Here is a 16,684-nt window from a genome sequence, read left to right as displayed (position 1 = left end):
GGGTTTGCATTATTGTAGGAACAGGATGACAACCTGTGTTGCTAGAACCAGGTGTTTCCCAGAAGCAAGCTCCGTGTGCAGTCCATATTGACTGATTCAGAGATGATTGTGACATTGGCACTGACTCACCTATGCTGGGTGATCATCACCAAAGTAGAACCCTTATCCTTGTTAAAATTCACACATCCTGGTTGAAAAATTGCGTGGCAATAGACACCTGGAGCCAAATTCAGTCCACGTGATGCCAGTGGAGTCACACCTGCTTACATCAGTTCTGAATTTTGTTTCTGGTGTCACTGGAATGCACTTAATAGGAGACAAATTGAAAGCTCTTATTGGACCTGCCTCCACTGACCCTGCCTATGCTAAGGAATTTTTGTCTCCTCAGCGTGTCTTGTGTAAGCTGAGAGATGATCCCTCAGATGTTGTACATATGCACATATATATCTGTTGGAGACAACAATATGTATAAGTATCCCTACAATGCAAGCTGTGTTTTGCAGGGCTGGTAATTTCTATAACTTTGTAAATTATCAACCTTGGCAGTGCAAGGCTTTGACACATTAACAATAATGTAACGTATCAGTGTGGAACACCTGTGTAAGTCACACTGAGGTCCAGAGAGGACAGACGGCCAGGTTTCCTGGGTTAGCTCCTGCCGTGGGTACTTGCCAGTAGATGGCAGTGGAGCCTGTAATAGCCTGCTTACCTATACACCAGAACAGAAGCAGAAACACAGCGGGTGCGTCTACACAAGGTGCTTACTGCGCATTAACCGAATAACACTGCGCAGTAGCATGGCGGTTAAAAACTGTACTAATAGCCTACTGCGCAGTGTTATTAGGCTAATGTGCAGTAAGTGTCACAAAATAACTGTGCAGGTGCTACTCCAGTTACTGCACATTTAGTTAGTACTTCATTTAGCAAGTACTAAACTAAATGCGCAGTAACTAAAGCGTATTAATGAATGTGTAGATGCTCCCAGTATCTGTTGCAGTATAGTTTTACCCTCATCTTCCCCAGAGGAACTCTACACTGGATTCTAGTAAGTCATACCAGTGTGGGCCTGTACATTGTATGTCTGCTCCAATGATTTCTCAGTCAAGGTGACACAGCAGCCTGGGATGGTGTCGGACCCTTTTAAGGGTACCACAGGGTGCTGTGCAACTTGAGCACTGTTAAGTGTGCAAATGCCTACATATGATTCACAGGATAAACCCAGAAAAAATATCACTTCTGGAAGGTGAAGATAGAAGGTTTTCCCTAATGTGGTTTGTAACCCAGTGAGTTACACAAGGCAAACTAATGTTAAATTGTAAGCGTTCTACTGGATAGTGCACTCGATGGGGGTCCAGGGCTCTGGGGCTCCCAGCTTCATCAGTAACTTGCTAAGTGACTTTGAGCAAATTACTTTGCTTCTTTGTGTCTCATTTCACCCTCCTTAAAGTAGGGCAGTAACACATCATAACCTTTTAATGTATTTTGATACCGGTGGGTGAGCTCTAATATTGCAAATGCATTGGGGTCTATTCATTGGCATAGCCTACATGAGACTGAAACTAAAACTTGTCTCTTGCCTCTGTTTATTTTCAAATGGCCCCAAAAGATAAGAGAAGAGGATTTACTTGCCTAGCCTTTCTCTGACTGCTCAGCTAGTTTCACCCCAGACTGGGCTGCCATATGCGGCTCCCCTTACGGGGCACTGCTGCTGTACAAAGCCATTAAAACAAGAGGCTTGCCCTCATTTTCAGAGTAGGGGTTAGTTAGCGAGTATATCCAGGATCCACATGCCATTCAGCAGCTTGAGCAGTGTACAGTAAATAAAGGACTTTATTTTCCCAAACCAGGTTTTTGATTGTCCGTACAAGAGGCCTTGAAAGTTGCGGAGTCAATAGGTGATTTATAGGAGGAAGGAAGGGGAGGGGACAAGGAGCGTTCCCTCATTAACAATCAGAAACTGATAGAACAGTAGCCACGACTAGCGAGTTTGTTAGAGCACCTCCAGGCCTTCTGGAGAGTCACAACCGCATTTGGTACAGCTAAGGAAAAAATGCTGTTTTACAGCTGGCGGCGACAGCCAGGGGTGCAGAAATAGGTGTGGAATTGCATTGTCTTGTAAAGCCTTTTTTTTTTTTTTTTTTTTTTTAAAGCAGGGAGAGAAATAATAGCCTGGCAGTATGGTACCACCCATCTGAAACGCAGAGCCTTGAGCCTTAGGGTAACTATTCCTGAGCAGGTTGTGGGATCTCTATGCCTCCCTCTTTAAGGACCCCACAACCTTGGAGGGGTGGTCCAGGCAGTTTGACTCATCTCTCTTGTGTGTTCTCAGCAGGAGTGACCAATGGCTTTGGGAAACACGTGGAAAGCGGGTCTGACTCAGAGTGCAGCTCTGGCCTTGGCAGCAGGCTGACATTTGAAGCGTGCAGGTAAGTCCTCATTTACTCAGCCTCCCCCCATAGAAATGATACCCACTGGTTTACTTGGCCATTCCTACTAAGACAGCTTCATTGTTTAAAATGCACCTCAAAGGGGTTTTTTTACCTTTTGTATCAATACTGGGGCTGAAAGCCAGGATGATTTTTGATCTCCATTATTAACTCTCAAGGCAGGGGTTCCAAAACAGTTCATAAAAGTCCCGAGAAAGTGCTTGATGTTTCAGATGAACTGATGTATATGATAGTGAAGTCACTCAGTGCACACAAACATGCTTATATGCACCTCTGTGTTACCAGAAACTCAAAGCTTAGGAAATATTGCGTGGTTTACCCAACCCCCAGCAGGTGATGATAAGTGTCCACCACTTACCAGCACTGCGGCCTTCCTCTTACTGTAAAAGCACAAGTAACATATGTGACAGTAGAATCATAGAAAAGTAGAGCTGGAAGCGACCTCTGGAAGTCAGCTAGTCCAACCCTCTGCCTGACGCAGGATCATCCCTATCCAAACCATCCCAAGCAAATCCTTACTAACCTATTAACTAAAACAACACAGGCTACCCTGTCTCACAACCACAAGGAACAGCACTGTAACGTGGTGCTCCCCAGGTAAAGCAGGGGGACAGCAGTGGCCAAAGTCCTGCTGCTGTGAGGGTTGTTAAAATACACTTGAGAGGTTCAAGAATACTTGGCCTCCATAATATATTTGTATGTGTTGTGAGAGGTGGGCAGAGAATGCCTGACATGGAATGGAGGAGCAAGATTGTTTTTGATTTTAATAAACTTCTCAGTAACTTTCACATCTCATGACCCACCTCATCACCTTTGATAAGCCCGTGGGAGTTGTGACCTGGCAGCTGAGAAACACTGTACCAAGCCAGCAATCCCCAGATTTTCTGTTCAATCTGCAGGTCATACAGACCACTGAGAGTTCAGTGGACTGCAGGAAAGGAACCACTACATACTTCTATATTCTTTCCTCTAAGTAAATGCTTATTTAGTCTTGTAAGAGCTTGATCCTGCATAATTAAGACTCCCCATGGACACTGCTTTGCATGATTGGGACTGTTTTTTTTTTCCCTTAAATTATTCTGCACTGGGACTAAGCCACAGGGGCATGTTTAGAATGAAACCATCTCTGCTATACAGTGTCCCAAAATATTAACTGTCAAAAGATGTATGCAGTTTTGCTATTGTAGCCAAGGTTTGATTTGTGTTCTCCTTATAAACCTGTTTTCAGAGGCTTCAAATTTGGCAAAAGCAAAAATTGTTCTGGACTGAAAGTAACATAATATAATTTAACACTAGAGCAAAATCTGTGAGGATTGGTACATTTTATTTATTTAATGCAAAATCTTCAAAATGCATATTCATGACACAAAAAGATAGGAGCTAGGATTTATTAGATGCCTTTTTTATTTAAAAATAGGTTTGTTTATAGTCGTGTAAGAGTGATGTTGTAGCCATGATGATTCAGAAATTATGTGAGAGGCAAGAATTTCTTAGGAGTGATGGACCAACTGTGTAGTTGGGGTAAGGTTAGACAAGCCTTTGAATGCAAGACTTTTTCAAAGAAATATAGCTCACTGGCCAACTTTGCTGATGACACCAAGTTATGGGGAAGCATGGTCACACTTGAAGGTAGGCTGCAGATACAGGCAGACTTAGACAGGCTTGCAAGTTGGGCGAACCAGATGAAGTTCAGTGTCAAGAAATGTAAAGTGCTCCACCTGGGGACAAACAATCTCCTGCACACCTACAGCTTGAGACTCAAGAGTCCAAAGAAGAGCCACCCATTTGATCAGAGACTTGCATGGCAAGCCATACGAGGAAAGGCTGAGGGACTTGGGTCTCTTCAGCCTGATAAAGAGAAGGCTGAGAGGGGACTTGGTAGCAGCTTACCACTATATCAGTGGCATGCATCAAGGGCTCGGTGAACAACTGTTCACCAGGGCACCCTTGGGGAAAACGAGGATTAATGGTCACAAACTTCTTGAAGATCAATTCGGGCTTAACATTAGGAAAAACTGCTTCATAACTAGAGTGTCCAGCCTGTGAATAAGCTCCCTCCAGAGGTGGTGCAATCACCTACCCTGGAAATCTTCGAGAGGAGACTGAACGGGCACCTTGCTGGGGTCACTTGACATCAGTTGTCTTTCCTGCTTGGTGCAGGGGGCTGGACCCGATGATCTTCCGAAGTTCCTTCTGGCCCCTTACAGTCTATGAATGTCCTTTGAAGAATGGCTTGCATTTGAAAGCTTGTTTAACTTTATTGCAACTACATAGTGGGTCCAATGAAAGAAATCACTCCTAAGAAATTCATGCCTCTCACTCTTTTAAAAGGTAATATTTTGCAGAAAGTTAGTTCATAGCACGAAATAATCCTTTAAATACACTGCCAAATACTTGGAAAGGTTTGCATTAACAGGCTCTAAAAGGTCCACATCATCATCTGAGCAGGATGCACAAATGTTGATCAGTGTTAGTGCCAGCTGGAGTTTATAGCAGAGAATCCTTTCCCATTTCATTTGATTTGAATCTGTCAAGACTGACTCAAATAACACATCTGTTTAAAGCTTTAAAGGAGCAAGAAGGTTTAATGGTTCAATGGTCTAAGAACAGGACCAGTAGTCAGGATCTCTTCAGTAATTGTGCCTCTGCCATTGGCAAGTTATTGAAGTCCTTTTGCCATGGTTTCTCCATCTGTGATGTGAAGGAAATGAATGACATTTAAGTTCACAAACGAGCGTGCAAAGTAGTTGGTTAATGTTTGTAAGGTACTTTAGAGATGAAAAGTGCTGTCTAAGTGCTTATTGTTATAATTGCAGGCACTTCACACATACAAAATTACATTAGAGTTGTGTGACACCCATAAAACAAGGAATGAAAAATGAGCTGACGTCTCATGGAAAACTTAAACAATTATTCTATTTAGGATCGTTTCTGTTTACCGGGTGGGTTTTTTTTTCATTTTTTCAACAGCATTAAATCCATTTGCACTTAAAATAAGCGGTTACTAGGAAACTGTTATAATGTCACAAATGAAGAATTTCAGCTAAAGAACAGGAAATCAGGAGTCAGTAATTGCTCAAGATGTAGGGAACCTGTTTTCAGAAATATTCCTAGTAGTAAAGAGCAAGAATAAAGAGAGAAAATCTGAGGTTATGGTCCCGTTCTTTATATATTAGAATCTTACTGAAGATAAAATGAGCTGCTTTTTCATTCTCCAGGGTCTGAACACAACTAGGCAACAACCTCATCTTGGTTTTTGACATTAAGGTTCTTCAACATGCATTTCTTCAGTGGGTTTCTCCCTCAGGTTCAGAGCCAGATTTTCAGTGGGTGTCCAGAGCTGAACATGCCCAACTTGGGATGGCATCCAACTAGCATACATCAGAACAGATGTATTGATAAATTTTGCAGTAGCAGTTCTGCAGGTGGTGTTCCTTCTACTTTAAGATTGCAGCAGTCTTATGATTTCCCAGTATTTTCCGTGGAGCTGGGCAATCCAGTTACTTGGCTACTTTTGTAGGAAAAATGTATTTCCCCATAATGCTCTCCTTTCCATTTCTTTTAACAGTGGTTTGGCTCCTCCGAAACGTAGTCGAGGGAAGCCTGCACTTTCTCGGGTTCCATTCTTGGATGGTGTGAACGGAGACTCTGATTACAGCAGCTCAGGTGAGAATGATGACTAATGGTGAAGTTCTTTGGGGAAAGCACTGTCATTTTGCCCTGTACTTAGTTGTGTGACACCATCTGCACCTTGTCTGTGACTTGGGCCCTTGCTGTTCTTGCAATACCATTAATAAACAATTATAAAAGGAGTGTCCCTGAAAATGACTTCACTACTTTCAAGGTCTGTGATGGTCATTTTCTGGGCTCCATAAATCAGTGTAGTTAAGCCATGGGCTTCTAATACTCTCCAAGGCAATCCACATCTAGCTCAGTGGGGCTGATTTTTATGGCTGGACCACAGTCTAGCTTCACCATGCTGCTGTAGACCTGTTCTCTGCTCTGGCTCCTGTCTCAGTGAAAACCATTCTTTTCATAAGCTTGTACGCTCAGCTTGTGTGATAAGCTTACAGTGAGGGGCAAAATGTAGGGATATTTTGTATGCCGCAGCATACACTTACAGTTTAATAGTGTCTCAATGCTTCAGGCATTTCTGAATCTCACCCCCATTTCAGTTTTTATGGGCATTTGCCATATTCATTGTGATTCCCAGTAAAATCTGTGTATTGACTTTTCTCCACAAGCAAAACATTCTCACTCTGCCTTTCAGAAATTCACCTTAATGAAAACGCTTTCTTTCCCAAGGCCAGAAGGTATCAGATTACTTCTTCAGATCTGAACAGATCTTTTGTAACACTTCTAACTTTGATAAAAAATAGCCACTAATATCATTCCTTCAACAAGAGCTAGACATTCCCTGCAGGGATCAAACAGCCCATGAAATGTGACAGAGGAATGGCCTTCATATCTGTACTCCACCAGAAAAAAGTGCTGCCTGAAAAATGGTTCAGCTTCGTTCCTGTATAGCTCTACTGACTTCGGTGTTGGTTTCAATAGAGTAACCCCTACTTATCTGCAGACTGAATCTGATCAATATTTCTGTGTGTCATTGGGGTTCAGATATTAGATCAGTATAGTAGTGATCCCAGTTTCCATTAATTAAGAGGCTATAACCTTAATTTAATATGCAAGACAAACTGTGTGTGTTAACATGAATAAAGTTGGGCTTTTGCCATGAGGATGTCAGATTGCATGATTTTCTATCAGTATTTTGTGTGGGTTGTTCATAATTTTTCATACTTGGGAAACTTCATGGATTAGGTGATAAAATAGCTGGACAAACCTCATGGTAAGACATGTAACAAAGCTCTGGGTCATGTGGCTTGTTAAGGAAAGCCAGATGCCCCGTTGCAGCGCCAGGGCCCTGTTGAAGCACCAGAGCAGCACAAATGCACTTTTGTCATTTCTCAGTGACAAAATATCTCCCTTTGGGCTTATGAGGGTTTTTCCCAGGTACACGGTAATTAAAAAACAGCTTTGTAATGGAGGAGGCACTATGTCATGGTTAGAGATGGGATTGCAATGCAGAATTCTTCTCCTGACTGTTACCCATTTGCCATACAGTCTTAGCAAATCATTTCCCTTCTCTTTGCCTCAGGTTCCCCAGGGGTATAACATGATTGATCCCTTTTTAATGATCTTATCAATGTAGGATTCTTGTTTCCACAGCCTGTGCCTCCAGTGTGAGTGCTGAGAGAAACTCCTGTCTCTTAAGACTTTTGACCCTTTGTAGCACCCCTAGCAAGACCTGTGGGCTCTGGACCACTGAACATGCTTTGATTGCAAGTATCTTACAAGTGCCAGAAGATTCAGAACAGGGTTCAGATCAAGAAGCAAAAGCTTCCCAGTATCTTCCATTGTATGTGAAACTATCACCAATAATTTTTCTTTTTCAAAATAAAACTGTCTGAACCATGGTTTTCCTTACAACCCTTCTTATAGCTGGTGAAATTCACCCCTCTACAGAGGACTAGTGCTCAAGTCACGTTTCTGAAGACCTGCTTTGAAGGTCTGTGCAGTGCATAGGTTTTGAGCTAGCTCTTAGCACAAGGGGAGCCACTGCCAATTACTTGTTTACAATGGCACCTTCCCCAAGAGCCCCGTGCTCATGGCTCCTACCTGCTATTTTGCAAATAATAATAATAAGCTTTGCACAATTGATCTTAATCATAGATGGACACATACTGGTGTCCAGCTTCCAGGACTTAATGACTTATTTGTAAAGCCAGATTGTCCAGTGAGACAGATTGAAACAGGAGGGAGAGCTTGTGTTGCACCAGACAAAGAAAAGGCAAGCTATGGGGGAGCACTGCTTCCCAGACCCTCCTCCAGTCCCTCTGACTCTAACTCCTCATCCGGTGCTGTGTGTGGACGGGAAGCAGCTTTGCACAGAACCTGGGAGCAGGGACAGAGAAAGCAGCAGGGGTCCAAAAGAGTGACTTGCATCGGTTTTTGTCCTCAGTGTTACTGACAATGAAACAATACATGTGCATACATCCTCATGGCAATGTGTATCCTTGAATGGGAGAAGAGTGGGTTGAACGGGTTTCTTTAAAGTTTAAAAAGGCAAGCTGAAAACACTGCTTATGCATTTTAACTACAACAATCAATCTCATCTGCATTAGCTGTTGCTGTCGTGAATGTGTAGGCTGACTTGTCTGATTTAGTAGGCAGAGAACTGCACAAGCAGTTTTAAGTCATGTCTCTTTGTGTCCCCTTAGGCAGAAACCTCTTGATGTCCTTTGAGAGTCAGGCTGACCTGGAACCCTTGGAGCTTGTGTGGGCCAAGTGTCGAGGCTATCCATCCTACCCTGCCTTGGTAAGTATACCTGTTGCATGGGACTAGCTTTGTGCAGCAACAGCCCTCATAGCAGCACTGGACCAGCAGCAGAGTGTGTAATTTCTAGGGCTGTCAATTAATCGCAGTTAACACACACTATTAACGCATTAATCAGTGTTCATATTAATTTTTTTAATGTGTTAATTGTGCATGTGGTTTTGGAGCCCGGGCTCCACTCCGCTGCCATCACCACCACGTCTGGGTTGCTCCACGGGGCAGCTGTGGCAGCACAGAGGACCGCAGGGTAGGCCTGGTGCGGGCTTTGGGCTGCTGTAGCAGAGTGGGGGTGGTGCTCACAGACGCAGATGAGCCGCCGCAGCTTGCACACGGCCAGGAACGCAGGCCGGCAGCATGTAGAGCACTGCCCAGCAGGTAAGTCTGTGAGTCTGAGTTTTTAGCTGTGCAATTAAAATTGCGATTAATTGCAACTAATTTTTTTCATCGCACAACTAATCACAATCAAATGTTTTAATCGTTTGACAGCCCTAGTAATTTCCCAAAGACCAGGCATCTAGCACCAAAGGGAAAACACACATGCAATTAATACATTTAGTTTGCTTGCACTGTTACTGCTGTTGCACAGGTACATAGTGGAAATTATAATGACACCAGAGTACAGGAGAATTTTGACAGCATACTGATGCTTACCTCTGGTTTTTATTTGCTTGCGGCCAGCAGAATTCCAATATGTGAACATGGACTCTATGCTACAGTGTTCATAAACCAGGCACTAGCCCAGGTAGGAGTCTAAGGTACAGAAGAGTTGTTCTGCTGCCATCCATATTGGTCAGCCAAGGCATCTCAGAGCTTTGTATTGCCACAACCAAAGTTAAGCTGTACCTAAACATGGTCTCTGAATTGTTACATCACTATACACAGAGCCTTATTTTTGGTTTGAAACTGAATGCAATCTGCTGCGCTGGTAAAGCATCTTATCACATTCACCCCAGCTGGCCAGCAGCAGGGCCAAATCAGTCATCCAGGCTGCATCTTGGTGCCAAAGTCAGAAAGGGCAGAGGGTTGGGGTTGATTTTGTGTCTGGTGTTGTTTCAGTCTCCTCATCTACTTTGATGACATAAGCTCTGGGCATTTTAGCATTCCTGCTTTATACAGAAGGAGTAGTTACCTGGGTTTGTACATTTGCCCCAAATGACTGCATTGGGCATTTCCATAGAGCCACAGTGCTGGCATTGCCTGTCTGCACTTCTGAACTGCTGGCCTTGATCCAATACCCATATAAATCAAATAACTCCCAGGAAAAAGTTAGATGAGTTGCAACTTGGTAAAATTGGTGCAGGACCAGATTACACTGGTTGGATAACCTCAAAACATTTACGTATTCACTTTTGGGAAAAATCCTCCTTACACAATAATACATTGAGTTTGCACCAAAGTGTTCATTACCAAAACACGTATAAATTACATTCCATGTGCAATATCAGGCTCTTCTCACAGCTGCACATTCAGGTCCTTTCCCTTTTGAGATCAGCCTCCTAGCTTGCAGCTTTAGCCATTATGCATTTTGTTTAAGGAAATCCCCCCTTTTGCCATCAAAAAGCTGAACGCACATGTGCTCACTATATCTGTTCTCCTGTTTCCTTCAGGTTCCCCTGCCTTCAGCCCCATGCCTTGTTGTTCAGGCAGTACTAAGCAGGACTGCTTGTAGGGTGAATTTGAAGGAGGCATGGCATGGTGGAGTTTTCGGGGTAGTGATCTGTGTCCTTCATTTGTGTCCACAGATAATTGATCCTAAGATGCCACGTGAGGGCCTCCTTCACAATGGTGTCCCCATCCCTGTCCCTCCCCTTGACGTGTTGAAGCTGGGGGAACAGAGGCAGACAGAGGCAGGAGAAAAGCTCTTCCTTGTCCTTTTCTTTGACAACAAGAGAACCTGGTGAGTAAACAGAGATGGACTGTGAGAAGGGGAACACAAGAAGGAAGCTTCAAAAGGATCTGGGAGACAGGAGAGCACAAAGCATGCTTCTTATTAAGGCAGATTCAGAGTGGAGAATTTAAACATACAGCAGTCGGGAAAATCTCAGTGGAGGGGCCTGCCTTCCTCTCCTGTGCCTGAGTGCATGATGGTCAAGTCCCTCACTTACATCTTTAATGGCAGGGAGAGGCATTTGCATAACATCCTTCACCCAGGGTTTGCAGGATGCTTTTACAGCAAGAATACTGAGATGTATGAAGAGCTAATTTTACAGTCAAAATCAGCAATGGATAAAAAAAATCCATTTGACTTTAAAAGCAGAAGCAAACAGAGCAGCCGTTTCTACTGCTGTGAAGAAGCTTTGCTAAAAGCTCTAAGGTAACATTTTCAAAATGTTAAGTTTATTCCTTATTTAAACCTAAGCTAGTAGCTGGGTTTTTCAAAGGTGCTGAGCTCCTGCTGCTTCCTATTTGTTTTAACCTTCAAGGCATAGATTGAGATGTAATTCAAGACATCCACGTGAAAATTTCATCCCTAGGTCTCAAAGACTTTATCAGTCTATCTCAGGCAGACTAAGAACCCCCACAGATTTTGGCCTCAGTGTATGTCCAGGTTCATACAGCAACAAGAGACCAGTTAGATGCAAGGCACAAACCAGCAAACGCCATTAGAAATAAACCATAATGTCAAGTCTGTACATGAAACAATGTAACAATTGTAAAAATAAAGTGCTGTATTGGGAGAGGTGAGATCCTATGATGGTGCAGACAGCCCTGTTCTGAATGAGTGGACTTAATTAACCAAGACCTCCAACAAGAGAAGAGGAACCATGCGAGCAGGCGATATCCAGGTGCACCTGTGATCGTTGCTTCAGAGAGCTGACAGTGGGAATAGACGGGATGGCATGAGGAAGCCCAAAGGAGGGAACAAATGCAGTTTTTCTTCCTCTGTTGTTCTTGACTCTTGCTCTCATTACAAAAATGAAATAAGGTGGGAGTTGGAAAGGAACCTCTGAAACGAGGCACCTCTGTTCCATGTCAATAGGATGTGTGTTCCTAACTCAAAAAAAATCGCCCTTTTCTTTAGAAGGGATTTGAATAGAGAAAGGTGGTGGCTTGGCTGCCCAAATAGGAAGGGCATTCTGTATGTGGGGGTGGGAGTAGAAGAAAGAAAAAGGGCAGGCTGCTGATGGTGGGGGAAGGGATGAATAGTGCACTAAGGTTCGCATCACTGGTGGAGGGAGAAGGGCAGGAGACCAGATTGAATAGGGTACAAAGTGATAAGTGAAGTGCTGCTCCCTGCAACACTGCGGGCTGAGGCCAAGGGAGCGCTTCTTGGGGAGCAAGTGAAGTATTCTCAAGACTGGAGTGTCCTCTTAGAGTGGATTTCTGTACACACGGCGCCAAGGCTCAGGGATCAAAATGGATGTACTACTCATCTCGTGAAACAAGCCTCGGCATATGAAATCAACAGAAAGAATGAGAGAAAACCCATAGGCAACTGTATGTAAATAAACTATAATAACAAAGTTACATTAATACACTAATTGACAAATTACATTTAATAAAGCATCCCTACCTATGGCAAAAATGCAGCAGTAATTACGAATACAAGAGCACTCTGTGAGATAAACACAATTTTTAACACAACAGTTACTAACGCGGCATTAGCAAAGCGAGTGGCAGCTCTAGATAAATGAAGACTACAGGAGCGGTATTCAAAACGAGCATCAGAAGGGTGTTCTTTTACAGAAGGCGGAGCTGTTACAAGGGGAATGCAAGGTGGTTGTCTAAGCCGACATGTTAGCTTAGGAGGTGCTCCTACACATAGAGACAACTGTATTAGTTACCAGGTTGCTGCTGTGACTCTAATGCTATTGACAGGGGAGATGAAGGAAGGCAACACAAGGGAAAAAGCAAGCCATGTACTGTTTTTCAAGGAGACTAAGCATGTTGTGGGCTTTGTATCCTTTGAGTATTTTCCCTTGCGCTGCAATGAAAAGATGCTCAGGGACACACGCCTGTATTTTTTTTGTTAGTAGTCTGCATTGTTTCAGCTTCCTTGATTACCAAAGCCATTTGATACAGTGCATGTTCTTCAAAAAGGCGCTAATGATTTTTAGCTGAAAATCAATGGCAGCACCGCACTTCCTCTTCCATAGTCATCAGTTTTGAAAATCTAAATCCCAGCTTGTAATTGAAACTGCCTTCCCTATCAAAGTCAGCATTTCCTCTGCTGGGCCTACTGCTGTGAAGCAGGATCTCAGGTTTACGCTTTCAAAGTGGCATCTTAGAGCCTTGATTACCATTTGCTGTAAGGCAGAAATCAGAAAACTCTTTGTAGCACTCAAGGATAATGAGATTTTTAGAGCCAAATCCTAGTGACTCCAGTGAGATTGCATCCATGTCAGTGAAGACAGGATTTGGCCTCTGACCTTGAACACTTCTTTGAGAAGACTGGAGTTAATTAATAGCTTAACAGACAGACTGTACATCTTTAGTGTGGATGCAGCAGTTTGCATTGGAACGTGTTAAGTGTTAGGGGTCAAGCCTAATTTGGAAAACCTGCCCGTAGGTCCTGTCTACCAGAAAGCTCCTCTTTTCCTGTGGCGGCTAGGTTAAACCTCTTGGAGTGGTGACAGACTCTCTCGGTAACTACTTCATGACTCTGTGGAACTTATTTTCCATCGGAGTCTGTATTGATTCATTTGTGGAACATGCTGCACGATGTACTGGCAGTCCCAGGTTGTCTGGAGGATGGAGGCTGAACAGGGTTGAGTGAGGAGGCTCTGTTGGTCTAGAAAGGGTTTTAGTCTTTGCTTTAAGTTTTACTTTCATCCCTTTTGTTAAAACCCAAGTAGTTCAAAACATGTGGCATTCTTGGAGAGAGTTATAAACTAATATGGGGAACATAGCTGTTTCATGGGAGGAGTGGGGAGTCTGGCACCTGTGGTGGCTTTTGGAGGGTGTGGAGAGCCTCTGGCAATGCTGAGCTCTCTGGCTGTTTCTTGTAAACTCACGGCCAATTTCTGCCCCCTTTTGCATTTGTGGAACGGGGTCAGTAGACTTGGGAAATTCAGCTGGGATTCTGCAAATCCAAAGATTTTTTTGCTCCATGATATGAAAGGGCAGGCAGTGTGCTTGGCGCGCGGGCACTGGCTGTTCTCTCTCAGGCACCCACTTGCGCTCTCAGTGACAGGGATTTTGCATTCTCTTTGGATTACAGGCAGTGGCTTCCACGTGACAAAGTACTTCCCCTTGGAGTGGATGATACGGTGGACAAGCTAAAGATGATGGAAGGCCGAAAGACCAGCATCCGCAAGTCCGTCCAGGTGGCGTATGACCGAGCCATGATCCACATGAGCCGTGTACGGGGAGACCACCCCTTTGTCACATCACATTACCTGTAGGGAGTCACAACAGCCTTCCCCTCTTTTTTTAAGCCCAGTGCTTGCACCTGGCACAGGGGACCTTCCGTGCACTGAATGGCAGGGGATTTCTCCCTGCCAGGAAGAGGGTGATGGGGCGGGTGCTGCGTTTGGTCATGTTCTTACGCAAGATGCACTATTCCTAGCAGTGTGAGCAGCTCCTACAAAGAGTACCCTGATGTGTGCCAAAAAGCCTGCCCAGGTTCCTTCTGAATGTGTCTTGTTGAAGAGCCGGCAGGAGAGGAAATTAGGTATTAGGTTGGAGCATGTGGAAGATGTGAGGAGGAACTGCCTTGTGAGAGCTGCACCTTGGCAGGAGCTGGGGTCAGTTTTGCAGTAGGGGAGGAGCTGCAATCTGATGGGTGGACTTCAGGCCCCATCCTCTTGGGTTTTTAGTCTTCAACCAGCCCTGAGTAATTCTCTGGAACCTCTCACCATTGTAAATAAACCGGTGTCCTTGAGTGGAACCCCCAGCTGGACTCGCTTGTGCCAAATTTACAATAACCATCACCGGCCTTTTTATTTTCAGTTTTTTTAAAACATTGGTTGACCCACCACATCATTCTAAGTTCATGGCCTGGTGTTACTGGCATGACTCATGCCTATGTATATAATCGGTTTTCCCGAGAGTTTCACCACCATTAGAAAAGACCGAGACCATATTTTGATAACCCTCCCTGGCCCCTGCACACAGATGCACAGAGCTTTAAATACAAAAAACTAACAAACAAAAGACCCAATCTTCTAGGGTTTTGTGCATTTCCTAGAAGATTATTCAATAGTTTGATGTTTTAATTCTAATTTTTGTGGCTTTATAATTACTCCAGGAACATTTCCTGTTGCATCCTAATGCAGTATCATGTCTGGACAAAATACTTGTTTTTAACCTAATTTTAGAAGCACCTAATCAGCTGAACCAACTTTATGGACATTAAGGTTGATCAGGGTAAGAGGAAGACATGACCGCTGTGTCCTTGTACGCACAGTCAGTTTAGAACAACTCATTTGTGTGTCAGCTACCAGTTGCTTTCTCCCCTTTTTTTCTACTGATGGTCCCTTCAAAGTTTTCTTTTAGTTTGGTTTGGATGGACTTAATTAAAGCTGTGACTGGATTCCTGCTTACCAGAGCACATTACCATTTTGCCTTTTCACTTTCAACCCTTCTCTACTCTGCGGGTTTCCAGCATCATGATCCACTAAAATTCCACCCAGCTCTGCAGATAACCCCGTTTTCCTTCTTTTGTATTGCAAGAACTGGGACAGCTGACGTTTGAAAACGGATGACAATACCTTTCTTTTTTATTAGCCAGGGACTCTTAATTTCTCCTGCCTGTTCTGTTGTGTTTCATTTTTTTCCCTTTAAATTTTAAGAACCAAAGGTGCAGAGCAAGATTGTATCATCATTTTGCTTTTTAACTCAATATTTTTTTATTATTTTAACTTTTTCATACTAAAGAGAATGTGGGGACAAAATAATAATAAATAAATAGGGGAATAATCACTGCCATTTCTACTTGGTCTACTTTTTTAAAGTACCACTTCTTATACATTGGGACATAGAACCACACTTTAGGGAAGATACTTGTAACATATAAAGATGGGGTATAGGATTTTGTAAAAATAATAATAATAATAATAATAATAATAATGCCTAAGGAGTGTGGATAGGGAAGGAAGATGTGTACATAGTTGTAAAATACTGTTCTAAATTATTCAGGCCTATAGTCACCATTCTTGAAGTCCTCAGTTGTGTTGCTGGGTCTTTTGTATGCACAGTGTAATTTATTTAAAGGAACACACACTTTTTTCCAGGTAGTAGCTCAGCTGTGGACTTGTGACCTGTGTATAACTGTTTGGGGATTTTTTTTTTCCTTTTTTTTTTTGTTTTTTTTTAAATGACATTTTAGAATTTGGATTGGCTAATATCCTGCTGTTGCTACGGGACCTAAACGTTACTGTCAGTCTGCTGTAAAGCACAGATCGCTCTATTTATTGTAGAAAGTGAGTTTATTTGCTTTCTAGAACTGTTTATATCAGATGGTATAAGAGAGGTAATAAGAAAATCTATGCTTGTAAAGAAAAAAAAAATGCTAATTTTACCTACTATAATCTGACTGTCTGAGACTATATTTTCTCTCTGAGAAATAAATGTTCTAATGTAAAATCCTGTGGTTGTGTTGTCCTTGTGTTCAAGTGGGTAAACTATTTTTCCTGCCTCTGACAGCCTGTTGGAATGAGAAGCACCCTGCAGTACCAGATGATACAGCATGTAAAGACTATTCTCTTGTCTGTTCTACTTTCCCTTCCCAGTGACAGGATCCAGGCATGAATGGCTCAAGCTAGACTTAGAAAAAATTTCCATTTAAAAGACAGGTCAGCCTCCCATAGGAATAAATAAGTTGACCTGATGTCTGGAGGGGACATAGAAAAAGTTCCACTGGGTGAGCACAGGTCTCCTTCATGGCACAAGGGCACAG

General features: G+C 43.1%; 1 protein-coding gene across 5 annotated transcripts in view; it reads left to right on the top strand.

Moving 5' to 3' along the window:
• BRPF3 (bromodomain and PHD finger containing 3) overlaps nt 1-16,371 on the top strand; it is a 43,841-nt gene extending 27,470 nt beyond the window's left edge. For 3 of the 5 annotated variants that reach the window (XM_019492524.2, XM_059717505.1, XM_014605468.3), the window contains exons 9-13: nt 2,330-2,426; nt 6,016-6,113; nt 8,729-8,826; nt 10,587-10,741; nt 14,006-16,371. In XM_019492524.2, coding sequence (XP_019348069.2) covers nt 2,330-2,426; nt 6,016-6,113; nt 8,729-8,826; nt 10,587-10,741; nt 14,006-14,189 — 632 coding nt within the window. In that variant the 3' untranslated portion in view covers nt 14,190-16,371. The remainder of the gene's footprint in view (nt 1-2,329; nt 2,427-6,015; nt 6,114-8,728; nt 8,827-10,586; nt 10,742-14,005) is intronic. The other 2 variants (XM_059717506.1, XM_059717504.1) reach the window with 1 other exon arrangement.
• The last annotated feature ends 313 nt before the right edge of the window (nt 16,372-16,684 follow it).

The sequence above is a fragment of the Alligator mississippiensis genome, chromosome 14 (assembly GCF_030867095.1).
Source record: "Alligator mississippiensis isolate rAllMis1 chromosome 14, rAllMis1, whole genome shotgun sequence".
Classification (NCBI taxonomy): Eukaryota; Metazoa; Chordata; order Crocodylia; family Alligatoridae; genus Alligator; species Alligator mississippiensis.
This window is presented reverse-complemented; position numbering and strand designations above follow the sequence as displayed.